The sequence below is a fragment of the Rhinolophus sinicus genome, chromosome 15 (assembly GCF_057876585.1).
Source record: "Rhinolophus sinicus isolate RSI-liver-muscle chromosome 15, RSI-T2T, whole genome shotgun sequence".
Taxonomy (NCBI): Eukaryota; Metazoa; Chordata; class Mammalia; order Chiroptera; family Rhinolophidae; genus Rhinolophus; species Rhinolophus sinicus.
The window spans coordinates 99,044,204-99,057,178 of NC_142515.1; the positions used below are offsets into that span (position 1 = coordinate 99,044,204).

The 12,975-nt window shown below is 38.0% G+C and overlaps 1 protein-coding gene across 2 annotated transcripts in view; it reads right to left on the reverse strand.

The window, feature by feature from the left end:
- AADAT (aminoadipate aminotransferase) overlaps positions 1-11,434 on the reverse strand; it is a 25,169-nt gene extending 13,735 nt beyond the window's left edge. Inside the window, exons 1-5 of one of the 2 annotated variants that reach the window (XM_019715165.3) lie at positions 10,836-11,434; positions 10,047-10,215; positions 8,935-9,067; positions 5,603-5,677; positions 996-1,205 (exon numbers count right to left, since the gene is read on the reverse strand). In XM_019715165.3, coding sequence (XP_019570724.1) covers positions 996-1,205; positions 5,603-5,677; positions 8,935-9,067; positions 10,047-10,215; positions 10,836-10,902 — 654 coding nt within the window. In that variant the 5' untranslated portion in view covers positions 10,903-11,434. Of the gene's footprint in view, positions 1-995; positions 1,206-5,602; positions 5,678-8,934; positions 9,068-10,046; positions 10,217-10,835 lie in introns of those variants that run through there. The other variant, XM_074338317.2, reaches the window with a different exon arrangement.
- Between the last annotated feature and the right edge of the window lie 1,541 nt (positions 11,435-12,975).

A 12,975-nucleotide genomic window follows, 5' to 3' on the forward strand; every position in this document is an offset into this window, starting at 1 on the left:
TTGCCTAATAACACATTTCTCAGAAAGTATCTGTCATTAAAAAGATGCATGACTATATATATGCATATATACAAACTATATATATATATATATATACTATATATATTATATGTATATTATATTTTATATATGGTGTATATATTATATATACTAGACATACACACACGCACACACACACAGAGAGCATATCTTTGAATAATGTTGTTTTGTTATTATGTTGATGAGATACTGTAGGAACTTAACTCTTGTTTATATCAATTAGGCTGTGGGAAAATTGGTTTTGTTATAAGTCATTTTGTTTAAAGTTGTAGAACCTATTGAAGTTAAGTGAGGACTTACTATGTGTGTGTGTATATATATATGTAGATATATATATACATATATATATATATATATATATATATATATATATCTACATATATATGCGAAATGAGTAAAAGTAACTATTTGAAATCTTTCTTATGATTCTCCTTTACAAAAAGTCACATTTCTCTCATTTTTCAAAGATTTCTGTATAACTCCATATTTGTTTAACATTTTAAAAAATTGCTTATGGTGAAAAACTTAGGCACCATAGTCAGGTACCTAAAAGAGACTTTACAAAAGGAACATGCTTTTTATTTTCAAAGAATTTCTTTTTAACCTGAAATGACAAAGAATAAGAAAGAGACAAGTTGAAAAATACAAACATAAAACAATGAAAATCAAACTTGGGTTCAAATATTAAATAACCCCATATCATTTACATGAGTCCAAGAATGCTATTTCTTTTCATGAAAATATCAAAGGGAAAGAAAAATCTCATAGTTAACAAAAGATGTAGTAATTTTCTTGTGTTTAAATTAGAACCCTTGGCATAGATGACTTCCTTTTATTAAAAATCATTTTCCTTGAAAGTAAGAGGCTAATAAGAAAGGGAACTTGCCCAGTATGCTTCTAAAAATTTTTTAAAAGAATCAAGAACAAAGCCACATAACACATTTTTAAAAAAATACCTCATAGATTTCCTTTTTGCGGTTACTTGTTAATGAGTTTCCGGTAGGATTGTTGCCATTTGGGACAGTATAAAGACATTTGGGGGTGTTTTTCTGGGGGTTCTTTGAATCTTCTGGTTTCCATCTGGAAAGTACTTCTTTGAGGGAGTCTGGAATAATCCCATATCCATCACTGGCAACATTAATAATGTTGCAGCCCAGTGGTAGCAGCTGTTGAGGATAAGAGAAAAAGAAAGCTCAAGATTCAGACATGATTACAAAGTGTAAGTGTCACTGATTCTTCTTATACCTTTACACTATAAACCGAGGGTTGAGATTGTATATTCTAATTCTGTTGTTGCCCTGGTGTAGATTCCGTTATAGTTCAAAAATATCCCCTGTCAATTCCCAAGGGAGGGATCATATTTCCTTGCTGGTATGTCAGGCTTGGCCATGTGTCTTGTTCTGGCCAATAGATTGTGAGCAGAGGGATGTGTGTTCCTTCTAAATGGAAGCTTTAAAATCTAGCTTGCAGTTCTTTATTTCTCTTTTCCCTCTGCTCTAAGACTCACACTAGTGCAAAAAGAGGCAGCTTCTGTCACCTTGGGGCTTGGGATGCAGATGACATGGAATAAAGCTGTAGCTACCTTGCAGTAGACAGGTAGTGTGAGAGAGAAGTAAGTCTTTGTAGCTGTAAGCCCCTGAGATATTAGGGTCACTTGTTAAGTAAGGCAACCTAGCCTCTTTGGACTGAATTATCTTTATAAGGAGAAGCGGTTCACAAAGTAGGTGTTGGTTAATAAATGTCTTTTTGACACAGTAAATTAATCCTATAATGCATCCCTTATACTAATACATAAACTGGTTACAAGTGGAGGTGATATTCAAAATATTTCACAAGTGGCGTAGCATGGATACAGTTGCAGGCTGGAAGGGGGTCCTGGAGGCCCCCTGCCATGCCAACATTAATTCTGTCTCATGGGAGGTTCAGGGTGGTCTTAGGAGAGAGGCTAGGAAAGCCAGGGTGCTGGCCGGGCTCTAAGGGGGATCAGGGCAGCTCTTACCAAAGAGTGTGGAAGTATTTCAATATTTTACCAATTGCTAAGGCTGAACTGGCAAGTAGTGGCCCTCCTTATAAACATAATTGTATAAAAATCTTGTGGAATCATATTCTTGAATGAAAACACTTGTAAAAAAAATCAGAACTTAAGAAATAACAATAATTGAGTGAGGTTCTCAGAAAAAAAAATTTCAAAGGATAAGAAACACTGTTTTTAACAGTCACATGTAGAATCATGCACTAAGTGGGGATAATTCAGACCCTACTTTTTTAAAAGGTCTTAGATGGAAGGACACTGGAATTTGGGTGGTGAGCACACAATGCCATATACAGAGGATGAATTATGGAATTGTACACTTGAAACCTATATAATGTTATCAACCAATGTTACCTCAATAAATTTAATTTAAAAATAAATGGTCTTAGACTTAAAAAGCACATTTACAATGAATAGAACAACTAAATGTTGGGCAATGAAATAAATACATATCTCCTATTGGCTTATTTCCTCATAGCTTGGCATATAGCTTCTGTTTGGGTATGTGAAAATGTTGTCCTGTGTGTATGCATGTTGTTTATGTAGACACAGGTTTTATACTCATAGGCATTATGTAATCTTAAGTCTTAGGCATTTAGGAAAATAATAATTAGTATCTAATCATCAGGAAAAAGCAATTATTTTATTTTAGTTTTATAGCTGTGGTAAAAAAAATATAAGAAAACTTTTGCCATTTTAAAGTGTACAGTTCATTGGCATTAATTACATTCACAGTATGTACACCCATCATCACTATCAATTTCCAAAACCTTTTCATCACCCCAAATGGAAACTCTGTACCCATTAAGCAATAGCCCCCCACCTCCACCCCATTGCTCCCTCTCCCAGGACGTTGTTAACATCTTATCTACTTTGTGTCTCTATGAATTTACCTGGTCTAGATATTCATATAAGTGAGATTATACAATACTTGTTCTTTTGTGTCTGTGTGGCTTCTTTCATTTGGTGTATCCATGTTGTAGCATATTAGAACTTTGTTCCTTTTTGCAGCTGAATAGTATTCCATTGTATGTATATAGTACATTTTGTTTATTCATTCACCCGTTGATGTATAATTGGGTTGCTCCCACCTTTTGGCTACTGTGAATAATGCTGTAGTGAACATTTGTGTTTCTGTCTGCGTCTGTTTTCAATTCTTTTTGATATATACTAGGAGTGGAATTGGTGAGTCACATGGTAATTCTGTTTAATTGTTTGAGGAACTGACAAGTTGTTTTCCACATTGGCTGCACCATTTTCCATTTCTACCAGCAATGTACAAAGGTTCTGATTTCTCCACATATTCACCAACATTTTCTATGTTCCATTAAAGAATAATAATAATAGTCATCCTAGTAGGTGTGAAGTAGTATCTCCTCGTGGTTTTAGTTTTCATTTCTCTATTGACTAATGATGTTGAGCATCTTTTCATGTGCTTATTGGTTATTTGTATATCTTCTTTGGAGACATAGCTATGTAAGACTGTTGTCTAGTTTTAAATTAGGTTGTTTGTCCTTTGTTGGGTTATAGGTCTTTTTATATTCTGGATATTAAGCCCGTATCAGACATAAGTACGCAAATTTTTCTTCCCATTTCTTAAGAGGTCTTTTTACTTCTTCATAATGTCCTTCGATGTTCAAAAGTTTCAATTTTTGATAAAGTCCAATTTATCTATTTATTTTTGTTGTTGTTGCTTGCATTTTTAGTATTATATCTAAGAACTTAGTGCCAAATCCAAGGTCAAGAAGATTTGCCCTTCCGTTTTCTAAGAGTTTATAGTTATAGCTCTTACCTTTACGTGTTTGATCTATTTTGAGTTAAATTTCTATCTGGTGTGAGGAAGGGTCTCATTACTTTCTTTTACACGTGGAAATCCAGTTGTCCCAGAACAATTTGTTGAGAGACTATTCTTTTCCTATTGAATGGCTATGGTATCTTTGTCAAAATCAACTGGCCACAGATCTATTGGTTTATTTCTGGACTCTTGATTCCATTCCATTGGAATATAATATATATAATATGTGTGTGTATATATATAATATATTATATATGTGTGTGTATATATATATCTTTATGCCAATACCACACTGTTTTGATTACTGAAGCTTGCAGTTAGTTTTCAAATTGGAAGTGTGAGTCCTACACCTTTGTACTTTTTTAAAATCATATGGCTATCAGGGCTCCTTCTAATCCTATATGAATTTGAAGATTAGCTTTTCTATTTCTGTAAAAAAGGCAATTGGAATTTCGATAGCAACAGCTTTTGCTCTGTAGATTGCTTTGGTAGTATTAACATCTTAAAAATATTAAGTCTTTCCATTTATTTGAGTCTTCTTTAATTTCTTTCAGAAATGCTTTACAATTTTTAATGTACAAGTCTTTCACCTTCTTTGTTAGATGTATTCCCAGATGTTTTATTCTTTGGATGCTACTGTAAATGATTGTTTTCTTAATTTCCTTTTCAGATTGTTCATTGGAAAAAGCAATTTTTATGTTATCAATTTTATCCCCACTTAGGAGTGTTGGGAAAATATGCCTTTCATTAAGATTAGCTAATTGCTTTATATATAGATGTTTACAAAGATAATATGAAATTTGAATAAAAAAGAATCCATGAGTTTAGAATCAAGAACATAGAGCTCATCTCATTCAATTCCCCTACTTTAGGCTAGAATTACTTTTATAATATTTGTATTGGGTTGCAATGAGCATCTGCAGGGATGTGCAATGCTTTACCTCCTCAGGGAGTCAGGTCACACCGATGGTTAGAAAGTTGTTGAATTGATATTGTTGCCCTGTGGTTGCCAACCTTTAGTTCCAGTTCTCTCAACCTAAGAACATGCATAAACAGATCTAATTCCTCTGTCACCTGGCTAACTTTATATTTGAGGACAATTCTCATGTTTACTAAGTCTCCTCTTTAGGGGGAAAACAGCCGTAGTTCCTAAAATCATTCATCCTATGGTATGGTTTCGTTTCCTGTTCACTCTGATTACTCTGACTGCTCCAGTTTGTGGACATATCTATCCTACAGTATTGTGCCCCAAACAAACCTAATTCTCAGCGGTGTGTTCTGACCAGTGCACAGCAGAGCCAGATAATCAGCTTCTTCTTTCTGGTTATTATAGTCCCATTACCTTAACACTGGAATGGAAAGTCCTACTTATACCGTATTAGTTTGCAAGCTGTGTTAAATTGCCATATAACATGATTATACTTAAGCATGTGGTAATTAAAGATGGTAATGAAAAAATAAATTATTGTAAATTGTCATGTGTCAAGTGAAATACTAAGAAAACTAGACATGATTTTTCACAACCTAATTTTAGCACCTATACATCTAAACTTGGTAAAAAGAAATGTACAAAGAAGAGGGTACATTTAACATAGTTTGTATATATCATTTAAGATTCTCCTGTTTACAGATGAAAGATGCCATTTTATTTTTCAATGGACAGATGATTCTAAAGGTGCAGTGGTTTCTTCTTATTTATTATAAGAGAATTGCCTTTTGTAGAAATGTATACTCACAGCTTGAAGGGTTCCTGAATAAGCAGGTTCATTTAGGAGGATATTATCTCCGCGATTAATGATCATTTCAAACACCTAACAAAAGAAGTATAGGTTAGCTTGAATAGTATTGTTTCTATTCTTGGAACCCCCTTTTTTAAAAATTTGAGTTCACTAGAATTCCAGAAGTAGGACTTGGGAAATATTCTATAAAATACATATTTTGTAGGCCTTGTGTTTCTAGTGCAAATACTTTTCTCTGCCTCTATAGTGGGAAAGAGCCATAGACAATATGTAAAACAATGGGTGGGGCTGAGTTCCAATAAAACTCTATTTACAAAATCAGATGAAGCCTGGATTTGTCTCTCAAGCCACAGTTTGTCAACCTCTGTTCTAGGGTTAGATGAAAAAACTAACACAACTGGTTTGGCTCCTAAAATTCATTTTCTTTTGTTCCTTCTTTGAAAACATATTAAATATTTACTATAAGCCAGGCCTGTTTAAGGTATGAAGATAAAGTGATGAGCATAATGGCATGGTTTTTACCCTCACGGAGATAATAGTCCACCAGAAAAGCTAGACACTGATCATATAATTACTCAAATAAGTCTATATTTAAAAACAGTGATAAATGCTATTAAGTATAGATGCAGAATGTTGTGAGAGCTCATCATTGTAGAAGTTGGGCATTTGGGAAACTCAGGGCATTCAGAGAAGGCTTCCCTGAGAAAGTGAGGAGTTGGTGTAGGGGGTGACAGTAGGTATGTTTTGAAACACTGGAAGAATTCTGTGGCTTGAAGCAGAGTATAAAGGGAGAGTGAAGTGGAATCAGACAAAAGTGGGCAGAGGCCATACCATGTAGGCATTTGGGCCAATGAGGCCAGTAAGAATTTTAAATAGAGAATGGGAATGAGGAGTCACATTATCAGATATCCCTTTAGAAAAGATCATTCTGGCTCCAAATGAAAGAATGAAAAGAGGAATGAGACTACACGTGTAAAGTTTGGAAAGTGTTTATGATTATTTGGGACAGATAATGGTCGCCTGAACTAGAGTGATGATGGTCAGATTGGAGAGGAGAACTGGGAGGTATTTAGGAAATCAAAACCCACAGAACATAATTATGGACTATAGGGGAGTGAGGAAGAGCAGGTGTGAGGAATGACTCCTAGATTTCTGGCTACGGAACTAGACAGACCATGAAAATGGTGCCATTCACTGAAGAGCAGACCCAAAACATTGTCCATGTCTGAAGGAGAAGAGGACGAGTGTGTTTTGGTTTGAGATGCTTTCAAAACGTCTTGTCCACAGATGGACAAATGGATTTAGAAGGAGCTTGGAAGTTACCACATATGATCAATCACAGGGGTATGAATGGAAGTACCCAGGGAGAGTGTACAGATTAAGGGGAGAAGAGGTTCGAGGCCTGAGCCTTGAGGAACTCCAACAAATAACAGCTGTGTGGAGGAGGCCACTGCCACGGAGGCTGGGCAAATGGGCCAGAGAAGAGGTGCCCAGCGTGGTGCTGAGAGGGCCACAGGAGGAGAGCGTTTCACAAACAATGGGGAGCTCCACAATGGTAAAGGATATTTAGAGGTCAAGGAAGACAAGGCTTGACAAATCTTAGATTTTGTAGACAATATGATGTGACTGACATCAATAGAGCCAGGCAATAGATATTTCTAGCCTACTCAAAGGAGTCTATTACGACTAAATTTTACGTAAGTCACAGAATATTCCACTCTTACCCTGTGATGTTTCACAATCCCCAGGTCAAGCCTCTATTTCCTATTATTTTAACAACCTACATCTCATGAGAAACAGTACAGACATTATTGATTGAGAGGGAAGATAATACTTTTGTTTACTGATTTGGCCTAGGAGGTTCAATTTACCTTTTCCCTATTAGCGTTTGGCATTTTATGACAAACAGTATCCTCCTCTGAAGAGTTTCTCATTGATTTGGGTTTTATAGAATATCCTCCAACTAAACAAATTACTTGGGTGGCATGTGTATTATCAGTAGATAAAATGAAAACTGAATTACATAAATTTTCATGTCAATTAGGGGACATGAGAATGTCAAATATCTTAAATGAAGAGGAGGGATGTTTATTATCTGGCAGCACTGTCTAATAGATGTAGACAGAAACACAACTGCCTAGAATAATACCTATCCTGGAGAACAAAGTGGAAGAAATATTAAACCAGATTCCCACTTAAAAGCACGTCTATAAATGAGTTATTGATGTATTTGGCCATCTATTCTATCTTCCTTCTTTCTTATTACTGATGTTGTAATAAAGAAGACTTTGTCTTCAGCATCTTTCTGGAAAAAAAGCTCATAGTATACTTTCTTAAGAAAAGAATTTCATTGAAAAAAGCTTTTTTATATTAGTCTATGAAATCACAAATGTTTCTCTTCAAGCAATAAAGAGTAGCTAATTATTTTATTTTCCTAATTAAATAAAAAGAGGGAGGAAAATTATACAGATTCTTATTCCTTCAATACATTATTTCTGTAGTAATAGTTTAACAAAAATTCATTAAAGTTAACCAGATTACAACTTTTACATTTACATAAGAATGAAGAAAAAGAAAGCTACATTGGTTTAAGATAAGAGTCACATTGTAATCTAGCTGTGAAGACTGAATGGATATAGAAAATCTTTATTCCGGACTAACTATTCATGAAAAAGAAAGAGAGGAAAAATGATGAAACTGAGAACCACAGGTGTAGTCTCTTTATTGTGGGAACCGCCCAGTGCTAGTTCCTGGAACCAGGAGAGAGGCAGATGGAATAATGGAGAGAAGGAGCGAGAAAGAACCCAGAGGACAGTCATAAATGCAGACATACTCATGTACATAGATGTAGAGAAATCCTGCCAAGAGGGAGACAAGATACAAGCAGTAGGGACCACAGATGATTACACAATCAGATACACAAAGGAATTACATTTCATCTGAGGAGTATCGGGATATGCCCTCTAAAGAATTTAAGAGTTATACTGAAATTTCATAACTAAAATAACATAAATCAAAATGTAATCTGAATCTTTGAGCCAGATGAAAGTAAGCAGTGCTCACTAAGCTTCTGGTAGGTGTTGAGTAGTCCCTCAATGGGAATCTTGTTTGAATCACTCATAGCTCTGGGTCACTGACCACATGACCTATGTTTAAGGAAGATCAGGTTGGTGAATGTCTTCAAGTTCCCTGTTTATAATTCTAGGTAAAGACAAGAAAGACTATCAGTAACTGACGAAACATGATCCTCTTGTTTGTCAGTGAGAGATGACTGTATTTATGAACAAATTTGATTTTTAACGTGGGGTACCCTTTCCTTTCAGTCTTACCTTACAAAGACCTTCTTGGCTGCCAGCTGTAACACATATGTCCATTTGTCCTTGGCTGGATGGATAATGGATGGTGGGAGGATTATGCAATTTTACTTGTAACTGTTTTAGCCAGGACAACAGCTCTGGGATTCTAAAGCATAAAATGTATTTTCAAATAGTAGTAAAAATCATAGTAAGAGAGGAATTAAATGGTAGGTTTATACCAGGTACTTTATATAGTCAATTTTAAAATCCTCAAACACTTTTTGCCAATATGAATATCCCTATGTAAGTGAGAAGGCAATAGAGTTAGAGATTAAGAAATTCACATAAAGTCAATCAGCCAACGATTAAATAATTTGAGATTTCGATCTACATCTTTTTTAGTCCAAAGCCTACGCTCTTTATTTTACATTAGAGCACTCACTGCATAACTGATTCTTTATTCTCCTTAGGAATATTTCCATAGGCTACCTAAAAGTCCAGGCTCAAAAAGTACTTTGTATCCTGGAAAGAAAAGCCTATGTATATGTCACATGTAATTCATGTATGCATAACATGTATTATATTTCAATATACTTTTCAATCACAAAACAGAGAAGGCTTTAATAAAGTATAATTTATAGACACTGTATAAATTATCCTTTATCACTGGAAGAAGATTAGCTAAGGAAAATCTTAAGGGGTGTGTGTTCTAGCTTGCCTTTAAGAATTAGACATCTGAACTGAGGGCAACATAGTCGCATGGCTGCCTATTTAGAAACGGAATGTAATTCTTAGAAAATTGCCCTGACTTAAAATTGCTACTTCCTGGATCATCCTTTACCTCCCTTCTCCCAACCAGCTTCTTCACCTAGCTATTGTCTCATTTTTTTTCAGTCTCAGCTCAAATGGTACTTCCTTCCAGAAGCCTTCTCTGTCTCTCCTGGTCATGTAAGAGTGAGAAGCAGTCCCTGAGGAGTGTCAAGCCCTCAATATCCCTGTTCCTCTTAATTATTCTTTGAAAACTCTTCCCCAAACTGTCCTAACTGGTAAGTGCCCAGTTTAAAAAAAAGACACAAGTCACTTTATCAAATGGCCTTAGAATATTGCTCATAAAATGAGCCAACAAAATTATGTTATCTAGTTACCCAGCAGTTGGAGAATACTGAAGTGCTCTTTTCATCACCTCTTCATCAAACTGGATGGTATTTCCTTGTTTTGTGGTGATAACAGCAGTCTTAAAAGGGAACGTGTTCGGATTTGGTGATCCAGTAGCCAAGGAGATGACCGATTTCGGTGCCCTGCTCAATATGTCAGCTACAATTAATACGGAAGAGAAGAAACACTTTCACTGAAGACTTTTCTAAACAGAGATAGTTTAGTATGTTGCATTATAATCAATAAAACTGTAAGGTTTAACAATATCTAGTGATAGGGTGCTAATGTAAAATAAACATAAAAGAACTTTTTCTGGACCTACCTCACTGGTGGGTGAACTAAGGAATGGGGAAGTCCAACTAAGAAGGCAGTGATCCGGCAGATGCGCAAAGTAACAGAAAACCCTCCTTCATTTAGCCCCGCCCTGCCTGTCCAGCTCCAAGGCTCCCCCCTTTCTCTCCCATTTGCCAAGCCCTGCCCACGACCCACCCATCGGCACACTGTGCCTACCCCCTACTCTTGTCATAGAAACTTTTTTAGGGACATGGCCCCCAACAGCCTGTGCCTCTCCGTTACTGCTCCTACCACACTGAAACAGAGAGATCCGATTCCCCGCCTTCTGTTTATGTTTGCACGCCTAGCTGGGCTCAGTGAACTTTCACACTTGAATGAATGATGGCAAGCAAGTGGTGACCTGCCGGCACCGCACTGGAAAGCTCTGCGAGGACCACCTTCCTTCCCCCACTCCCCGGGAGGAGGGGCGCTGCCCCAGCACTCACCCCAGATTCGTATGGGAGAAGGCTTTCGTGCTGCGCTCGTCGCCGTGAGGAACCGTGCGTAATTCATGTCTCTGATACCCAAGCACCAAGCACCTTCTTCAGTAGTTGTAGGCTACAACCACCGAATAACCGCGTCAAGTATTGCCTCCGCACTCTGCAAACGCCACCTTAGTTGTCCCCCTGCTGCGTTTGGGTTCTAGAGCGCAGGGCTGGGGGAGAGCCGCCGAATCTCCCCGGCTGGAGGCGGCGCTGCGTGCCTGGCTCCTGAACCGGCCTGGGGCGGGTGGTAAGACTAGCGAAATCCACCGGCAGAGGTAGGGTCCACTCCTCCCCTCCCCCAGGCCGGCGCCCCACGTGTTCAGGCCGCCAGGGGCGGAGGCCGGGTTGGCCTCGCCGCGCCCCCTCCCGCCCCGCACCGCAGCCTATAGCTGCGGGCCTCGCGTGTCTCCCCGCCCCGGGTCATCGCCCTCGGAGCACGGCGCTTGGCGTGAGGGCGCGCCGCGTGGCAGCTGCAGACCTGGGCCAGTGCTTGAATCAATTCAAAGCGAGTACAACCTTGCAACTGGAAGTCACCGCAAGGAAGCTTCCTAGTAGGCCTACACCGGCACGGGTACTGAGATCTTGCGGAGGGACTAGTGGGGGTGGGGCCTGGAATTTCACCGCGATCCTAATCCGAGGGTACCATCTGGCGGCTGCTTTGGTCCATTGCAGCGGGCTCCCTAAAGTGCATTCAGCCTGGCGCTGCCCGGAGCTTTCCATACGCTGGTGGTTACCTGGCCGATGGTGATACAGACAGCGCATTTTCTCTCTCTGATCACTGTTGTGTAAAATACTCTCCTTTCATAATACAACCATAGGCACTATTCTGCGAAGTCAACAAGGTGACCATGATTATTTCCAATGTCTCTTTCTCCAAGATCTGAGCCTTTTAGAGTGAGGTTTGAGTGTTGAGAGAAATTTTGCAAGAATCATTCTGAGGGTCTCCTCAAATTTGAGTGTCTCCCTTCCCCTTGAATTTTCTGACCATTCATTATGGACTTAAGTTGGAAGTGTATATCCAAAGAGCTTCATCGCTTTGGGTCTAGCACATGCTCTTCTTCTCTTACAGAAAAATCCTCCCCACCTTCCACCTTCCACCTCACACCCCGTTTTCTCTGTGATTTCTCCTTCCTGAAGCACCAACACGGAAGGCACGAGTTTCCTGTGAGCACTTAGTGAGAGATGATTTTTGAGACAATCTCTCTTTGTTATCCTTAAATGGGTGTAAAAGAGCTATTCGTTTTTTTTTAACAAATTCAAAACTGGATCCATTCATTCAGTAAACATTTATTGAGTACTTCCTGGATGAGTATTAGCACACTGCCAAAGGGCTCCCTTCCAGATATAAATAGATTGGTCCAGATAAGACCTAGATAACTGCTCTTGTCTGGGTCCTGACAGCAGAAGGATGAGATAACCCAGTGAGATCTTGAAGCCAGCAGCTAAGTAACAAGGGAGTATCATTAGCAAAGCTGCTAGAAGCCCAAGTGGCAGTAGAGTTCTGGATTCAGAGACTTGAAGTGGTTTAAGTCCCACTTAATATACCAGTTGGGTATCTTGGGACAAGTTACTTAATCTTTCTGTGTATCAATTTTCTCACAGGGCTGTTGCTAGCAGGATTAAATGAGATAATCTATGTTAAACTCATTAGCACATTGTGAAATCACTCAGTGAACGTTAGCTGTCCTTATGAGTGTAACAATGCTTTTAGCAAAATTGAAGGACTCAGCCTCCAAATGTTGTTAGCTAGAGAAACTAAGTGGCAACTTTTAAGGCAAAGTGTGTCTTTAGTTATAGCACATACACAATTAAGGATGTTTTTGAGATTGTCTGTTTAAAAAAGGGTTGCCTTTGAATGTTTCTAGAAATTATCTTAAGAAACTAAAAAAATACACCTAAATAAGTTATAGACGAAGGTTAATTATGAAATGTAACTAGAAATGTTGATGTACTAGAGACTTCAGGCCTTTTAATTTTTATTTAATTTTATTTTTACTGTAGTTAAGATGGTTCCTTCAGGTACGTAATACAAATTTAAACTTCCCTTTGGTAGGAAGAACCTATTTGGTGAAAGGAGGTGGGGTTCTGGGCCAAGAAAAAC